This window comes from Ranitomeya imitator, chromosome 2 (genome assembly GCF_032444005.1).
Source record: "Ranitomeya imitator isolate aRanImi1 chromosome 2, aRanImi1.pri, whole genome shotgun sequence".
Classification (NCBI taxonomy): domain Eukaryota; kingdom Metazoa; phylum Chordata; class Amphibia; order Anura; family Dendrobatidae; genus Ranitomeya; species Ranitomeya imitator.
The window spans coordinates 848,929,059-848,945,771 of record NC_091283.1 but is presented as its reverse complement, the minus strand read 5'-3'; the positions used below and the strand labels follow the sequence as shown (position 1 = coordinate 848,945,771).

The window sequence follows — 16,713 nt, the reverse complement described above, 5'->3', positions numbered from 1 at the left end:
GGGGCTGGATGTGAGTCCTCGGGGCCGGTGTTGGTTGGCCCCTCACCCATTGGGCCTGATCGCACTGTCGATCGGTGCTACCACGGTCTTTTCTCCCCCCAGTCTGGGTTTGAACAGGGACCTGTGTGCCATTAGAGAGTGCGCTGTGGTTGGTAGCAGTATACAGTAGATACTAATACACTATTCTGCTTTTTATCTTTTCAGAGCCAATTATCTCAAAGGGTAACGATTGCTTGGATGCAGCGAAGGCGTGTAACCTTGACGACACGTGTAAGAAGTATCGATCCTCCTATATAACGCCCTGTACTAACAGTATCTCCAACGAGGTCTGCAACCGGCGGAAGTGCCACAAAGCGCTGCGCCAGTTCTTCGACAAGGTCCCGGCCAAGCACAGCTACGGCATGCTGTTCTGCTCCTGTAAAGACACGGCCTGCTCCGAGCGCAGACGCCAGACCATCGTCCCTGCATGTTCATACGAGGAGCGGGAGAAGCAGAACTGCCTGAGCCTGCAGGAGGCCTGCAAGACCAACTACATCTGCAGGTTCCCACCTATGTCTGACACCGTATGTGGGGGGTACAGAGCGCTGAGGGCTCACACCTCGGGGGTGTTCACACCATGCCTCGGGGGATGTTCACACCACGCACACCGTCCCTCTCCTGTCAGTGACCTGAAGTGACCGCATTATCATTTCTGCCACAAGTCCCATAATGTGATGTGTCCACGTAGAAACCTGCGGCTGATGCCGAGAAACGCCGCTCATTGCACTCCTGCAGAAGCCGAAATGTACCCCGGTATAAGGACGCTGTGTGAGGAGTGTGCCCCGGTATACGGACGCTGTGTGAGGGGTGTACCCCGGTATAAGGACGCTGTGTGAGGGGTGTACCCCGGTATAAAGACGCTGTGTGAGGGGTGTACCCCGGTATAAGGACGCTGTGTGAGGGGTGTACCCCGGTATAAGGACGCTGTGTGAGGAGTGTGCCCCGGTATAAGGACGCTGTGTGAGGAGTGTGCCCCGGTATAAGGACGCTGTGTGAGGGGTGTACCCCGGTATAAGGACGCTGTGTGAGGAGTGTACCCCGGTATAAGGACGCTGTATGAGGGGTGTACCCCGGTATAAGGACGCTGTGTGAGGGGTGTACCCCGGTATAAGGACGCTGTGTGAGGAGTGTGCCCCGGTATAAGGACGCTGTGTGAGGGGTGTACCCCGGTATAAGGACGCTGTGTGAGGAGTGTGCCCCGGTATAAGGACGCTGTGTGAGGAGTGTACCCCGGTATAAGGACGCTGTGTGAGGGGTGTACCCCGGTATAAGGACGCTGTGTGAGGAGTGTGCCCCGGTATAAGGACGCTGTGTGAGGAGTGTGCCCCGGTATAAGGACGCTGTGTGAGGAGTGTGCCCCGGTATAAGGACGCTGTGTGAGGAGTGTGCCCCGGTATAAGGACGCTGTGTGAGGAGTGTGCCCCGGTATAAGGACGCTGTGTGAGGAGTGTGCCCCGGTATAAGGACGCTGTGTGAGGAGTGTACCCCGGTATAAGGACGCTGTGTGAGGAGTGTACCCCGGTATAAGGACGCTGTGTGAGGGGTGTACCCCGGTATAAGGACGCTGTGTGAGGAGTGTACCCCGGTATAAGGACGCTGTGTGAGGGGTGTACCCCAGTATAAGGACGCTGTGTGAGGGGTGTACCCCAGTATAAGGACGCTGTGTGAGGAGTGTACCCCGGTATAAGGACGCTGTGTGAGGAGTGTACCCCGGTATAAGGACGCTGTGTGAGGAGTGTACCCCGGTATAAGGACGCTGTGTGAGGGGTGTACCCCGGTATAAGGACGCTGTGTGAGGGGTGTACCCCGGTATAAGGACGCTGTGTGAGGAGTGTACCCCGGTATAAGGACGCTGTGTGAGGGGTGTACCCCGGTATAAGGACGCTGTGTGAGGGGTGTACCCCGGTATAAGGACGCTGTGTGAGGAGTGTACCCCGGTATAAGGACGCTGTGTGAGGGGTGTACCCCGGTATAAGGACGCTGTGTGAGGGGTGTACCCCGGTATAAGGACGCTGTGTGAGGAGTGTACCCCGATATAAGGACGCTGTGTGAGGAGTGTACCCCGATATAAGGACGCTGTGTGAGGAGTGTACCCCGGTATAAGGACGCTGTGTGAGGAGTGTACCCCGGTATAAGGACGCTGTGTGAGGAGTGTACCCCGGTATAAGGACGCTGTGTGAGGAGTGTACCCCGGTATAAGGACGCTGTGTGAGGAGTGTACCCCGGTAGAAGGACGCTGTGTGAGGAGTGTACCCCGGTATAAGGACGCTGTGTGAGGAGTGTACCCCGGTATAAGGACGCTGTGTGAGGAGTGTACCCCGGTATAAGGACGCTGTGTGAGGAGTGTACCCCGGTATAAGGACGCTGTGTGAGGAGTGTACCCCGATATAAGGACGCTGTGTGAGGAGTGTACCCCGGTATAAGGACGCTGTGTGAGGAGTGTACCCCGGTATAAGGACGCTGTGTGAGGAGTGTACCCCGGTATAAGGACGCTGTGTGAGGAGTGTGCCCCGGTATAAGGACGCTGTGTGAGGAGTGTGCCCCGGTATAAGGACGCTGTGTGAGGAGTGTGCCCCGGTATAAGGACGCTGTGTGAGGAGTGTACCCCGGTATAAGGACGCTGTGTGAGGAGTGTACCCCGGTATAAGGACGCTGTGTGAGGAGTGTGCCCCGGTATAAGGACGCTGTGTGAGGAGTGTACCCCGGTATAAGGACGCTGTGTGAGGAGTGTGCCCCGGTATAAGGACGCTGTGTGAGGAGTGTGCCCCGGTATAAGGACGCTGTGTGAGGAGTGTACCCCGGTATAAGGACGCTGTGTGAGGAGTGTACCCCGGTATAAGGACATTGTATGAGTGCTGGCCGCGGTCACGCCTCTCAGGGGTGAAGGTGCCATCAGCTAATAAAATGCCAGAGTCACAGAACAGATCCCGGAACAGCAGAGCAATTAATCTAATTATCTCCTCAGTCATTAGCTGGAGCGGAGGCAGAGAGACTGGTAATGAGGGCAGGGAGATGTCACTGAGCAGAGGTACACCTGATGAGATACATCGCTGAGATACCTGGACACTAAATAGTGGGATACATACATCCAGATATACTGGGGTCCAACTATTGAATCACAGACAATGCAAAGGCATTGGTGCTCCGAGTGTCAGTGCTCCGAGTGTTAGTTCTCTGTGATCCAAGTGTCGGTGCTCCGACTGCCAGTGCTTCGTGCTCCGAGTGTCAGTGCTCCGAGTGTCGGTGCTCCGAGTGTTCGTTCTCTGTTATCCGAGTGTCATTGCTCCGTGCTCCCAGTGTCGGTGCTCCTAGTGTCATTGCTCTGAGTGTTCGTTCTCCGTGCTCCGAATGTCGGTGCTCCGAGTGTCAGTGCTCTGAGTGTTCGTGCTCCGAATGTCGGTGCTCCTAGTGTCAGTGCTCCGAGTGTCGGTGCTCCAAGTGTTCGTTCTCTGTGCTCCGAGTGTCTGTGCTCCAAGTGTCTGCTCCAAGTGTCTGTGCTCCGAGTGTCTGTGCTCCGAGTGTCTGCTCCAAGTGTCTGTGCTCCGAGTGTCTGTGCTCCGAGTGTCTGTGCTCCGAGTGTCTGTGCTCCGAGTGTCTGTGCTCCGAGTGTCTGTGCTCCGAGTGTCTGTGCTCCGAGTGTCTGAGCTCCGATTGTTGTTGATCCAAGTGTCTGTGCTCCCGAGTGTCTGTGCTCCGAGTGTCTGAGCTCCGATTGTTGTTGATCCAAGTGTCTGTGCTCCCGAGTGTCTGTGCTCCGAGTGTCTGTGCTCCCGAGTGTCTGTGCTCCCGAGTGTCTGTGCTCCGAGTGTCTGTGCTCCGAGTGTCTGTGCTCCGAGTGTCTGCTCCAAGTGTCTGTGCTCCCGAGTGTCTGAGCTCCGATTGTTGTTGATCCAAGTGTCTGTGCTCCCGAGTGTCTGTGCTCCGAGTGTCTGAGCTCCGATTGTTGTTGATCCAAGTGTCTGTGCTCCCGAGTGTCTGTGCTCCGAGTGTCTGTGCTCCGAGTGTCTGTGCTCCGAGTGTCTGTGCTCCGAGTGTCTGTGCTCCGAGTGTCTGTGCTCCGAGTGTCTGCTCCAAGTGTCTGTGCTCCCGAGTGTCTGAGCTCCGATTGTTGTTGATCCAAGTGTCTGTGCTCCCGAGTGTCTGAGCTCCGATTGTTGTTGATCCAAGTGTCTGTGCTCCGAGTGTCTGTGCTCCGAGTGTCTGTGCTCCGAGTGTCTGTGCTCCGAGTGTCTGTGCTCCGAGTGTCTGTGCTCCGAGTGTCTGTGCTCCGAGTGTCTGTGCTCCCGAGTGTCTGAGCTCCGATTGTTGTTGATCCAAGTGTCTGTGCTCCGAGTGTCTGTGCTCCCGAGTGTCTGTGCTCCGAGTGTCTGAGCTCCGATTGTTGTTGATCCAAGTGTCTGTGCTCCGAGTGTCTGTGCTCCGAGTGTCTGTGCTCCGAGTGTCTGTGCTCCGAGTGTCTGTGCTCCCGAGTGTCTGTGCTCCGATTGTTGTTGATCCGAGTGTCTGTGCTCCGAGTGTCTGTGCTCCGAGTGTCTGTGCTCCGAGTGTCTGTGCTCCCGAGTGTCTGTGCTCCGATTGTTGTTGCTCCGAGTGTCTGTGCACCAAGTGTCTGTGCTCCCGAGTGTCTGTGCTCCGATTGTTGTTGCTCCGAGTGTCTGTGCTCCGATTGTTGTTGATCCGAGTGTCTGTGCTCCGAGTGTCTGTGCTCCGAGTGTCTGTGCTCCGAGTGTCTGTGCTCCGAGTGTCTGTGCTCCGAGTGTCTGTGCTCCGAGTGTCTGTGCTCCGAGTGTCTGTGCTCCGAGTGTCTGTGCTCTGATTGTTGTTCATCCAAGTGTCTGTGCTCCTTGTGTCAGCGCTTTTGAGTGTCGGCGCTCCCGAGTGTCTGTGCTCCCGAGTTTCTGTGCTCCGATTGTTGTTGCTCCGAGTGTCTGTGCTCCGATTGTTGTTGATCCGAGTGTCTGTGCTCCGAGTGTCTGTGCTCCGAGTGTCTGTGCTCTGATTGTTGTTCATCCGAGTGTCTGTGCTCCGAGTGTCTGTGCTCCGAGTGTCTGTGCTTCGAGTGTCTGTGCTCCGAGTGTCGGTGCTCCGAGTGTCTGTGCTCCGAGTGTCTGTGCTCCGAGTGTCTGTGCTCCGAGTGTCGGTGCTCCGAGTGTCTGTGCTCCGAGTGTCTGTGCTCCGAGTGTCTGTGCTCCGAGTGTCTGTGCTCCGAGTGTCTGTGCTCCGAGTGTCTGTGCTCCGAGTGTCTGTGCTCCGAGTGTCGGTGCTCCGAGTGTCTGTGCTCCGAGTGTCTGTGCTCCGAGTGTCTGTGCTCCGAGTGTCTGTGCTCCCGAGTGTCTGTGCTCCCGAGTGTCTGAGCTCCGATTGTTGTTGATCCAAGTGTCTGTGCTCCGAGTGTCTGTGCTCCCGAGTGTCTGTGCTCCGAGTGTCTGAGCTCCGATTGTTGTTGATCCAAGTGTCTGTGCTCCGAGTGTCTGTGCTCCGAGTGTCTGTGCTCCGAGTGTCTGTGCTCCGAGTGTCTGTGCTCCGAGTGTCTGTGCTCCCGAGTGTCTGTGCTCCGATTGTTGTTGATCCGAGTGTCTGTGCTCCGAGTGTCTGTGCTCCGAGTGTCTGTGCTCCGAGTGTCTGTGCTCCCGAGTGTCTGTGCTCCCGAGTGTCTGTGCTCCGATTGTTGTTGCTCCGAGTGTCTGTGCACCAAGTGTCTGTGCTCCCGAGTGTCTGTGCTCCGATTGTTGTTGCTCCGAGTGTCTGTGCTCCGATTGTTGTTGATCCGAGTGTCTGCTCCGAGTGTCTGTGCTCCGAGTGTCTGTGCTCCGAGTGTCTGTGCTCCGAGTGTCTGTGCTCCGAGTGTCTGTGCTCCGAGTGTCTGTGCTCCGAGTGTCTGTGCTCTGATTGTTGTTCATCCAAGTGTCTGTGCTCCTTGTGTCAGCGCTTTTGAGTGTCGGCGCTCCCGAGTGTCTGTGCTCCCGAGTTTCTGTGCTCCGATTGTTGTTGCTCCGAGTGTCTGTGCTCCGATTGTTGTTGATCCGAGTGTCTGTGCTCCGAGTGTCTGTGCTCCGAGTGTCTGTGCTCTGATTGTTGTTCATCCGAGTGTCTGTGCTCCGAGTGTCTGTGCTCCGAGTGTCTGTGCTTCGAGTGTCTGTGCTCCGAGTGTCGGTGCTCCGAGTGTCTGTGCTCCGAGTGTCTGTGCTCCGAGTGTCTGTGCTCCGAGTGTCGGTGCTCCGAGTGTCTGTGCTCCGAGTGTCTGTGCTCCGAGTGTCTGTGCTCCGAGTGTCTGTGCTCCGAGTGTCGGTGCTCCGAGTGTCGGTGCTCCGAGTGTCGGTGCTCCGAGTGTCTGTGCTCCGAGTGTCTGTGCTCCGAGTGTCTGTGCTCCGAGTGTCTGTGCTCCGAGTGTCTGTGCTCCGAGTGTCGGTGCTCCGAGTGTCGGTGCTCCGAGTGTCGGTGCTCCGAGTGTCGGTGCTCCGAGTGTCTGTGCTCCGAGTGTCTGTGCTCCGAGTGTCTGTGCTCCGAGTGTCGGTGCTCCGAGTGTCTGTGCTCCGAGTGTCTGTGCTCCGAGTGTCTGTGCTCCGAGTGTCTGTGCTCCGAGTGTCTGTGCTCCGAGTGTCTGTGCTCCGAGTGTCTGTGCTCCGAGTGTCTGTGCTCCGAGTGTCTGTGCTCCGAGTGTCGGTGCTCCGAGTGTCGGTGCTCCGAGTGTCGGTGCTCCGAGTGTCTGTGCTCCGAGTGTCTGTGCTCCGAGTGTCTGTGCTCCGAGTGTCTGTGCTCCGAGTGTCGGTGCTCCGAGTGTCGGTGCTCCGAGTGTCGGTGCTCCGAGTGTCGGTGCTCCGAGTGTCGGTGCTCCGAGTGTCTGTGCTCCGAGTGTCTGTGCTCCGAGTGTCTGTGCTCCGAGTGTCTGTGCTCCGAGTGTCGGTGCTCCGAGTGTCGGTGCTCCGAGTGTCGGTGCTCCGAGTGTCGGTGCTCCGAGTGTCGGTGCTCCGAGTGTCTGTGCTCCGAGTGTCTGTGCTCCGAGTGTCGGTGCTCCGAGTATCGGTGCTCCATGCTCCAATCCTCTCCCATCAGAGAATCACAGCACAGCTGCAGAGGAGACGGAGTAATTAATTTTTCCATCTCCTCCATTGCCGGCGTCTGTGGGAATTTCACTACTCTAGGGTGATACCCGAGTTCAGTTCGATGTTTCACAAGGACCCATGGAATTATATGGGTGCGTGCGATCCATATTCCGTATGCTGCAATGTTTTTTCCTATTCTATTGTCATCCGATCCAAGAAGGAAAAATAACACAGTTGAGGACAGGACAGAAGAAAAGGATTAAATTGGTACGAATACAATCTGATTTTTAATCGGATTGCTTTCGTCCGATTTAATCGCAAGTGGGAGCGAGCCCACAGGGTCCCTCTAGCATTTTAAAATCGGTCCGATTTTGTTTCTGAAAAGTCGTGCAATTTTCATCCGAGTACAATCCGATTTTATCACCTAGCATCCGTTTGCAATGTGATTTTAACATGAGCTTTTACATAGAGCAATTCTCTGTCATTCATACATATTTTACCAAGGAAATATTCTTCAAGATATATATAGAGAAAGAGAGACAGAGAGATTAGATAGATATACAAATAGATGCAAAAATATAGATATAAATGTCAGTGAGATACATAATCAGTACTTTGTGTGTGCAGTTTACTGTACATTTTTTAGTAAATAAATTCCCTTCAGAAAAAAAGGCATGGGATCCCCCTCCATTTTATTAACCAGTATAGGGAAAGCAGACAGCTGGGAGCTGATATCTATAGCCTGGGAAGAGGGGGTAGTACCCATGGAGCTTCCCAGGCGACTAATGTCAGCTCACAGCTGTATACTTTTTCTGGCCATTAAAATGGGGGAACAACCCCCCCCGCCCCCCCCCCCCGAACAAAAAAAAATGGCATAGGGTCCCCTATAATTAATAACCAGCAAAAGCTATTCAGATAGCTGGGGGCTGATATTAATAGCCTAGGAAGGGGACATGGATACTGCCCACCCAGACTATAAACATCAGCTCTGAGCCACTCCAGAAATGGCGCATCTATAAGATGTGCCAAATCTGGTACTTAACCTCACTCTTCCCGCCTCCCCTGTAGCGGTGGCAAGTGGGATGATAGTTGGGGGTTAATAATAATAATGATAATAATAATAATCTTTAATAATAATATAATATATATTGTATTTGTATTGTCAGGTGACATCAAGCCCAGAGGTTAGTAATGGAGAGGCGTCTATAAGACACCCCCATTACTAAACCCATAGTCACATTGCACACAGAGACACCCAGAAAAAAGTCCTTTAATTGAAAGAATGACACAGACTCCTTTATTGAATCTATATTAAACCATACTCACTTCATTTCCAATTCCACAGAAGACAATATTTTTATTTTTTTTAACTTTTTTACTCACTTATATAACGCCATTAATTCCGCAGTGCTTTACAGACCTTATTGACACTGTCCATATAAATTCCCTATCAGTAAGTCTTTGGAGTATTGTTCACCTGTCTGTAGGGAAGATAATAATCCATTTGTTCCGTCACGGGTCCAGCTCTGCTACATCTAGATGGCAGGCTGCATGGTTGCATGATGTGACCATACAGCCTGCCATCCAGCAGAGACACTGAGCAGCGTCTGCTAGCACTGCTCAGTGTCTCGCGGTGATCTCCTATGACCTGACTGTCATCACAGCGAGCGTGAGAAAGTTCTAACGCTCATGGTGCTGTCAGAAAGGTCCTGGGAGTTCACAGCCAATGAACTCAGTTCAACTTACTGATGTCAGCACGAGCGAGGTTTGAACTTTTCCAACAGCTAGAAATAGGAAGGTTGGGGGGCTGGAGATAAGGGTGGGCAGGAGATTGTGGGGCGGAGGCTGGAGATAAGAAGGGTGGGGGGCTGGAGATAAGAAGGATGGGGGACTGGAGATAAGAAGGATAGGGGGCTGGAGATAAGAAGGGTGGGGGACTGGAGATAAGAAGGATGGGGACTGGAGATAAGAAGGGTGGGGGACTGGAGATAAGAAGAATGGAGGACTGGAGATAAGGGTGGGCAGGAGATTGTGGGGTGGAGGCTGGAAATAAGAAGGATGGGGGGCTGGAGATAAGAAGGATGGGGGGCTGGAGATAAGAAGGGTGGGGGACTGGAGATAAGAAGGATGGGGACTGGAGATAAGAAGGATGGGGGGCTAGAGATAAGAAGGGTGGGGGACTGGAGATAAGAAGGATGGGGGGCTAGAGATAAGAAGGGTGGGGGACTGGAGATAAGAAGGATGGGGGGCTAGAGATAAGAAGGGTGGGGGACTGGAGATAAGAAGGATGGGGGACTGGAGATAAGAAGGATGGGGGACTGGAGATAAGAAGGATGGGGGGCTAGAGATAAGAAGGATGGAGGACTGGAGATAAGAAGGATGGAGGACTGGAGATAAGAAGGATGGGGGCTGGAGATAAGAAGGATGGGGGCTGGAGATAAGAAGGATGGGGGGCTAGAGATAAGAAGGATGGAGGACTGGAGATAAGAAGGGTGGGGGACTGGAGATAAGAAGGGTGGGGACTGGAGAGAAGAAGGGTGGGGGACTGGAGATAAGAAGGATGGGGGACTGGAGATAAGAAGGATGGGGACTGGAGATAAGAAGGATGGGGACTGGAGATAAGAAGGGCGGGGGGCTGGAGATAAGGAGGGTGGAGGCTGGAGATAAGAAGGGTGGGGGCTGGAGATAAGAAGGATGGGGGACTGGAGATAAGAAGGTTGGGGGACTGGAGATAAGAAGGGCGGGGGACTGCAGATAAGAAGGGTGGGGGACTGGAGATAAGAAGGATGGGGGGCTGGAGATAAGAAGGATGGGGACTGGAGATAAGAAGGATGGGGGGCTGGAGATAAGAAGGGTGGGGGGCTGGAGATAAGAAGGATGGAGGACTGGAGATAAGAAGAATGAGGGGCTGGAGATAAGAAGGGTGGGGGACTGGAGATAAGAAGGATGGAGGACTGGAGATAAGAAGGATGGAGGACTGGAGATAAGAAGGGTGGGGGGCTGGAGATAAGAAGGATGGAGGACTGGAGATAAGAAGGATGGAGGACTGGATATAAGAAGGGTGGGGGGCTGGAGAAAAGAAGGGTGGGGACTGGAGATAAGAAGGATGGGGACTGGAGATAAGAAGGGTGGGGGGCTGGAGATAAGAAGGATGGGGGACTGGAGATAAGAAGGGTGGAAGGCTGGAGATAAGAAGGATGGAGGACTGGAGATAAGAAGGATGGGGGGCTGGAGATAAGAAGGGTGGGGGGCTGGAGATAAGAAGGATGGAGGACTGGAGATAAGAAGGATGAGGGGCTGGAGATAAGAAGGGTGGGGGACTGGAGATAAGAAGGATGGAGGACTGGAGATAAGAAGGATGGAGGACTGGAGATAAGAAGGGTGGGGGGCTGGAGATAAGAAGGATGGAGGACTGGAGATAAGAAGGATGGAGGACTGGATATAAGAAGGGTGGGGGGCTGGAGAAAAGAAGGGTGGGGACTGGAGATAAGAAGGATGGTGGACTGGAGATAAGAAGGATGGGGGACTGGAGATAAGAAGGGTGGGGGGCTGGAGATAAGAAGGGTGGGGGCTGGAGATAAGAAGGGTGGGGGGCTGGAGATAAGAAGGATGGGGGACTGGAGATAAGAAGGATGGGGGACTGGAGATAAGAAGGATGGGGGGCTAGAGATAAGAAGGATGGAGGACTGGAGATAAGAAGGATGGAGGACTGGAGATAAGAAGGATGGGGGCTGGAGATAAGAAGGATGGGGGCTGGAGATAAGAAGGATGGGGGGCTAGAGATAAGAAGGATGGAGGACTGGAGATAAGAAGGGTGGGGGGCTGGAGATAAGAAGGGTGGGGGGCTGGAGATAAGAAGGATGGAGGACTGGAGATAAGAAGAATGAGGGGCTGGAGATAAGAAGGGTGGGGGACTGGAGATAAGAAGGATGGAGGACTGGAGATAAGAAGGATGGAGGACTGGAGATAAGAAGGGTGGGGGGCTGGAGATAAGAAGGATGGAGGACTGGAGATAAGAAGGATGGAGGACTGGATATAAGAAGGGTGGGGGGCTGGAGAAAAGAAGGGTGGGGACTGGAGATAAGAAGGATGGGGACTGGAGATAAGAAGGGTGGGGGGCTGGAGATAAGAAGGATGGGGGACTGGAGATAAGAAGGGTGGAAGGCTGGAGATAAGAAGGATGGAGGACTGGAGATAAGAAGGATGGGGGGCTGGAGATAAGAAGGGTGGGGGGCTGGAGATAAGAAGGATGGAGGACTGGAGATAAGAAGGATGAGGGGCTGGAGATAAGAAGGGTGGGGGACTGGAGATAAGAAGGATGGAGGACTGGAGATAAGAAGGATGGAGGACTGGAGATAAGAAGGGTGGGGGGCTGGAGATAAGAAGGATGGAGGACTGGAGATAAGAAGGATGGAGGACTGGATATAAGAAGGGTGGGGGGCTGGAGAAAAGAAGGGTGGGGACTGGAGATAAGAAGGATGGTGGACTGGAGATAAGAAGGATGGGGGACTGGAGATAAGAAGGGTGGGGGGCTGGAGATAAGAAGGGTGGGGGCTGGAGATAAGAAGGGTGGGGGGCTGGAGATAAGAAGGGTGGGGACTGGAGATAAGAAGGATGGTGGACTGGAGATAAGGATGGGGGACTGGAGATAAGAAGGGTGGGGACTGGAGATAAGAAGGATGGTGGACTGGAGATAAGGATGGGGGACTGGAGATAAGAAGGGTGGGGGGCTGGAGATAAGAAGGATGGAGGACTGGAGATAAGAAGGATGGGGGGCTGGAGATAAGAAGGGTGGGGGACTGGAGATAAGAAGGATGGAGGACTGGAGATAAGAAGGATGGGGGACTGGAGATAAGAAGGATGGGGGACTGGAGATAAGAAGGGTGGGGGGCTGGAGATAAGAAGGATGGAGGACTGGAGATAAGAAGGATGGAGGACTGGAGATAAGAAGGATGGAGGACTGGAGATAAGAAGGATGGGGGACTGGAGATAAGGGTGGGGGACTGGAGATAAGGATGGGGGGCTGGAGAAAAGAAGGATGGGGACTGGAGATAAAATAGGTGGGGGGCTGGAGATAAGAAGCATGGGGGGCTGGAGATAAGAAGGATGGGGGACTGGAGATAAGAAGGGTGGGGGGCTGGAGATAAGAAGGGTGGGGGGCTGGAGATAAGAAGGATGGGGACTGGAGATAAGAAGGGTGGGGGCTGGAGATAAGAAGGATGGGGGGCTGGAGATAAGAAGGGTGGGGACTGGAGATAAGAAGGGTGGGGGCTAGAGATAAGAAGGATGGGGGGCTGGAGATAAGAAGGGTGGGGGGACTGGAGATAAAAAAGGTGGGGGGCTGGAGATAAGAAGCATGGGGGGCTGGAGATAAGAAGGATGGGGGCTGGAGATAAGAAGGATGGGGGACTGGAGATAAGAAGGGTGGGGGGCTGGAGATAAGAAGGGTGGGGGGCTGGAGATAAGAAGGATGGGGACTGGAGATAAGAAGGGTGGGGGCTGGAGATAAGAAGGATGGGGGGCTGGAGATAAGAAGGATGGGGACTTTAGATAAGGATGGGGGGCTGGAGATAAGAAGGATGGAGGACTGGAGATTAGAAGGATAGGGGGCTGGAGATAAGAAGGGTGGGGGGCTGGAGATAAGAAGGATGGGGACTGGAGATAAGAAGGATGGGGACTGGAGATAAGAAGGGTGGGGGGCTGGAGATAAGAAGGATGGGGACTGGAGATAAGAAGGGTGGGGGGCTGGAGATAAGAAGGATGGGGACTGGAGATAAGAAGGATGGGGGACTGGAGATAAGAAGGATGGGGGGCTAGAGATAAGAAGGGTGGGGGGCTGGAGATAAGGATGGGGACTGGAGATAAGAAGGATGGGGGACTGGAGATAAGAAGGGTGGGGGACTGCAGATAAGAAGGATGGGGACTGGAGATAAGAAGGATGGGGGGCTAGAGATAAGAAGGGTGGGGGGCTGGAGATAAGAAGGATGGGGACTGGAGATAAGAAGGATGGGGGACTGGAGATAAGAAGGGTGGGGGACTGGAGATAAGAAGGATGGGGGCTAGAGATAAGAAGGGTGGGGGGCTGGAGATAAGAAGGATGGGGGGCTGGAGATAAGAAGGATGGGGGGCTAGAGATAAGAAGGGTGGGGGGCTGGAGAAAAGAAGGGTGGGGGGCTGGAGATAAGAAGGATGGGGGGCTGGAGATAAGAAGGATGGGGGGCTAGAGATAAGAAGGGTGGGGGGCTGGAGATAAGAAGGACGGGGACTGGAGATAAGAAGGATGGGGGACTGGAGATAAGAAGGATGGGGGGCTAGAGATAAGAAGGATGGGGGGCTGGAGATAAGAAGGATGGGGACTGGAGATAAGAAGGATGGGGGACTGGAGATAAGAAGGATGGGGGGCTAGAGATAAGAAGGGTGGGGGGCTGGAGATAAGAAGGATGGGGGACTGGAGATAAGAAGGATGGGGGACTGGAGATAAGAAGGATGGGGGGCTAGAGATAAGAAGGGTGGGGGGCTGGAGATAAGAAGGATGGGGGACTGGAGATAAGAAGGATGGAGGACTGGAGATAAGAAGGGTGGGGGGCTGGAGATAAGAAGGATGGGGGACTGGAGATAAGAAGGATGGGGGACTGGAGATAAGAAGGATGGGGGGCTAGAGATAAGAAGGGTGGGGGGCTGGAGATAAGAAGGATGGGGGACTGGAGATAAGAAGGATGGGGGACTGGAGATAAGAAGGATGGGGGACTGGAGATTAGAAGGATGGGAGTCTAGAAATTGCAGGAAAGGGGACAGGACGATTTTGCTTCTTTTAGAGCGGTGGCACCTGATGGATTTCCGTCTTGTTTCCTCTCTATATAACCAGTCATTTACACAGTGATACAATCGTCAGTGTACCCCACATCTCCGGGTGGAGTGCCCCCTTAAATCACAAGGGAAGAAGATGGCAGATCATCCACGGACATGTTGCCTACCTGCGGCTCCACACGTGTCGGCGCGGGGGAGGGGTTAATGGCTGTTATTTACCCTGCAGGTTCACATGGAGGAGCGATACCGTCCTTCCTTCCTTCCGTGCCGGATTATCATTATCTCCGCTGACATCTCCATCTCTGCTGAGACCTGACACATTGTCACAAAGTGATTTATCTCAGAAACAACAAATTATTGCCAGGAAGTTTGTCTCCTTCCAAATAATTCCGATAAATGGCGCAAAGACAAAACGGAAATGAGCGCAAGGAAAGACGGCGCGAGGGGAGAGGATACTGACCGTGAGCCCCCCGCCACAAAAAAGGATAATAACCCGACGCATGTTATCAGCAAATTATATATCTCATATCTGTCCATCATATCAACCTCAGTGCATAACCTCCGTCCCCCCGGTGTATAACCTCCATTCCCCGGTGTATAATATCCATCACCCGGTGTATAACCTCCGTCCCCCGGTGTATAACCTCCATCCCCCGGTGTATAACCTCCGTCCCCCCGGTGTATAACCTCCATCCCCCGGTGTATAATCTCCATCCCCCGGTGTATAACCTCCATCCCCCGGTGCATAACCTCCGTCCCCCCGGTGTATAACCTCCATCCCCCGGTGTATAACCTCCGTCCCCTGGTGTATAACTTCCGTCCCCCGGTGTATAACCTCCGTCCCCCGGTGTATAACCTCCATCCCCCGGTGTATAACCTCCATCCCCCGGTGTATAACCTCCATCCCCCGATGTATAACCTCCATCCCCCGGTGTATATCCTCCATTCCTCCGGTGTATATCCTCCATTCCCCCGGTGTATATCCTCCATCCCCAGGTGTATAACCTCCGTCCCCCCGGTGTATAACCTCCATCCCCCGGTGTATAATTTCCATCCCCCAGTGTATAACCTCCGTCCCCCGGTGTATAACCTCCATCCCCCGGTGTATAACCTCCATCCCCCGGTGTATAACCTCCATCCCCCGGTGTATAACCTCCGTCCCCCGGTGTATAACCTCCATCCCCCGGTTTATAATTTCCATCCCCCGGTGTATAACCTCCGTCCCCCGGTGTATAACCTTCATCCCCTGGTGTATAACCTCCGTCCCCACCCGGTATATAACCTCCATCCCCCGGTGTATAAACTACCCCCCCCCCCACCCTGGTGTATAACCTCCGTTCCCCCGGTGTATAACCTCCATCCCCCGGTGTATAAACTCCCCCCCGGTGTATAACCTCCGTTCCCCCGGTGTATAACCTCCATCCCCCGGTGTATAAACTCAACCCCCGGTGTATAACCTCCACCCCCCGGTGTATAAACTCCACCCCCCGGTGTATAAACTCCACCCACCGGTGTATAAACTTCACCCCTGGTGTATAAACTCCACCCCTCTGGTGTATATCCTCCATTCCCCCGGTGTATAACCTCCGTCCCCCTGTTTATAACCTCCATCCCACCAGTGTATAACCTCCATCCCCCGGTGTATAACCTCCATCCCCCGGGGTATATCCTCCATTCCTCCGGTGTATAAACTCCACCCCCCGGTGTATAAACTCCACCCCCCGGTGTATAAACTCCACCCCCGGTGTATAAACTCCACCCCCCGGTGTATAAACTCCACCCCCCGGTGTATAACTTCCATCCCTGGTGTATAACCTCCACCCCCCGGTGTATAACCTTCATTCCCCCGGTGTATAACCTCTGTCCCCCTGTTTATAACCTCCATCCCACCAGTGTATAACCTCCAGACCCCCATTGTATAACCTCTGTCCCTTGGTGCGTAATCTCCGCCCCCCTGTTTATAGCCTTTGTCCCCCTGGTGTATAGCTTCCAGCCCCCTGGGTGTATAACCTCCAGACTCCCATTGTATATCCTCCGCCCCCCTGTTTATAACCTCCATCACCCTGGTGTATAACTTCCATCCCTGGTGTATAATCTCCTCCCCCCTGCTTATAACCTTCATTCCCCCGTGTATAGCTTCCAGCCCCCTGGTGTATAATCTCCAGGCCCCCAGTGTATAACCTCCAGACTTCGGCCGCCGTCACATTTGCGAGCTTTACGGACGTAAGAGCACAGAAAATACGTCCGTAAAACTCGCCAAACATACGGCACAATTATTCTCTATGCCCCTGCTCCTATCTGCCGTATTTTACTGATCAGTATTATACGGCTTTCTATGGCCGTAGAAAATCGCAGCATGCTGCATTTGTCACCGTATTGCGCAAATAAAACGTCAATGAAAGTCTATGGAAGCGTGAAAAATACGGATTACACACGGACCAGCAGTGTGACTTGCGAGAAATACGCAGCGGTGTTACAGAGAAAAGCCGGCAATTCATTTCGGTGTACAGTAAAATCACACTGACAGCTTACAGTAGAATAGGTAGAATAAATGTGTACACATAGAATAGGTATATATATATTATTACTTCATCCAGCGCTATACAGCTTTAAAGCCGGTAATTCAATTGTCGGCTTTTGCTTTCTCCTTCCTAAACTCGACATATGAGACATGATTACATACAGTAAACCATCTCATATCACCATTTTTTTTGCAGATTCCACACTACTAATGTCAGTAGAGTGTATCTGCAAAATTTGGCCGTTCTAGCTCTTAAAATAAAGGGTTAAATTGCGGAAAAAAATTGTCGTGGGCTCCCGCGCA

General features: G+C 53.4%; 1 protein-coding gene across 1 annotated transcript in view; it reads left to right on the top strand.

Annotated features, from left to right (window-relative positions):
- GFRA1 (GDNF family receptor alpha 1) overlaps positions 1-16,713 on the top strand; it is a 300,260-nt gene that overhangs the window by 210,240 nt on the left and 73,307 nt on the right. Inside the window, exon 4 of the mRNA XM_069754383.1 lies at positions 205-541. Within this exon, the coding sequence (XP_069610484.1) occupies positions 205-541 (337 nt within the window). The remainder of the gene's footprint in view (positions 1-204; positions 542-16,713) is intronic.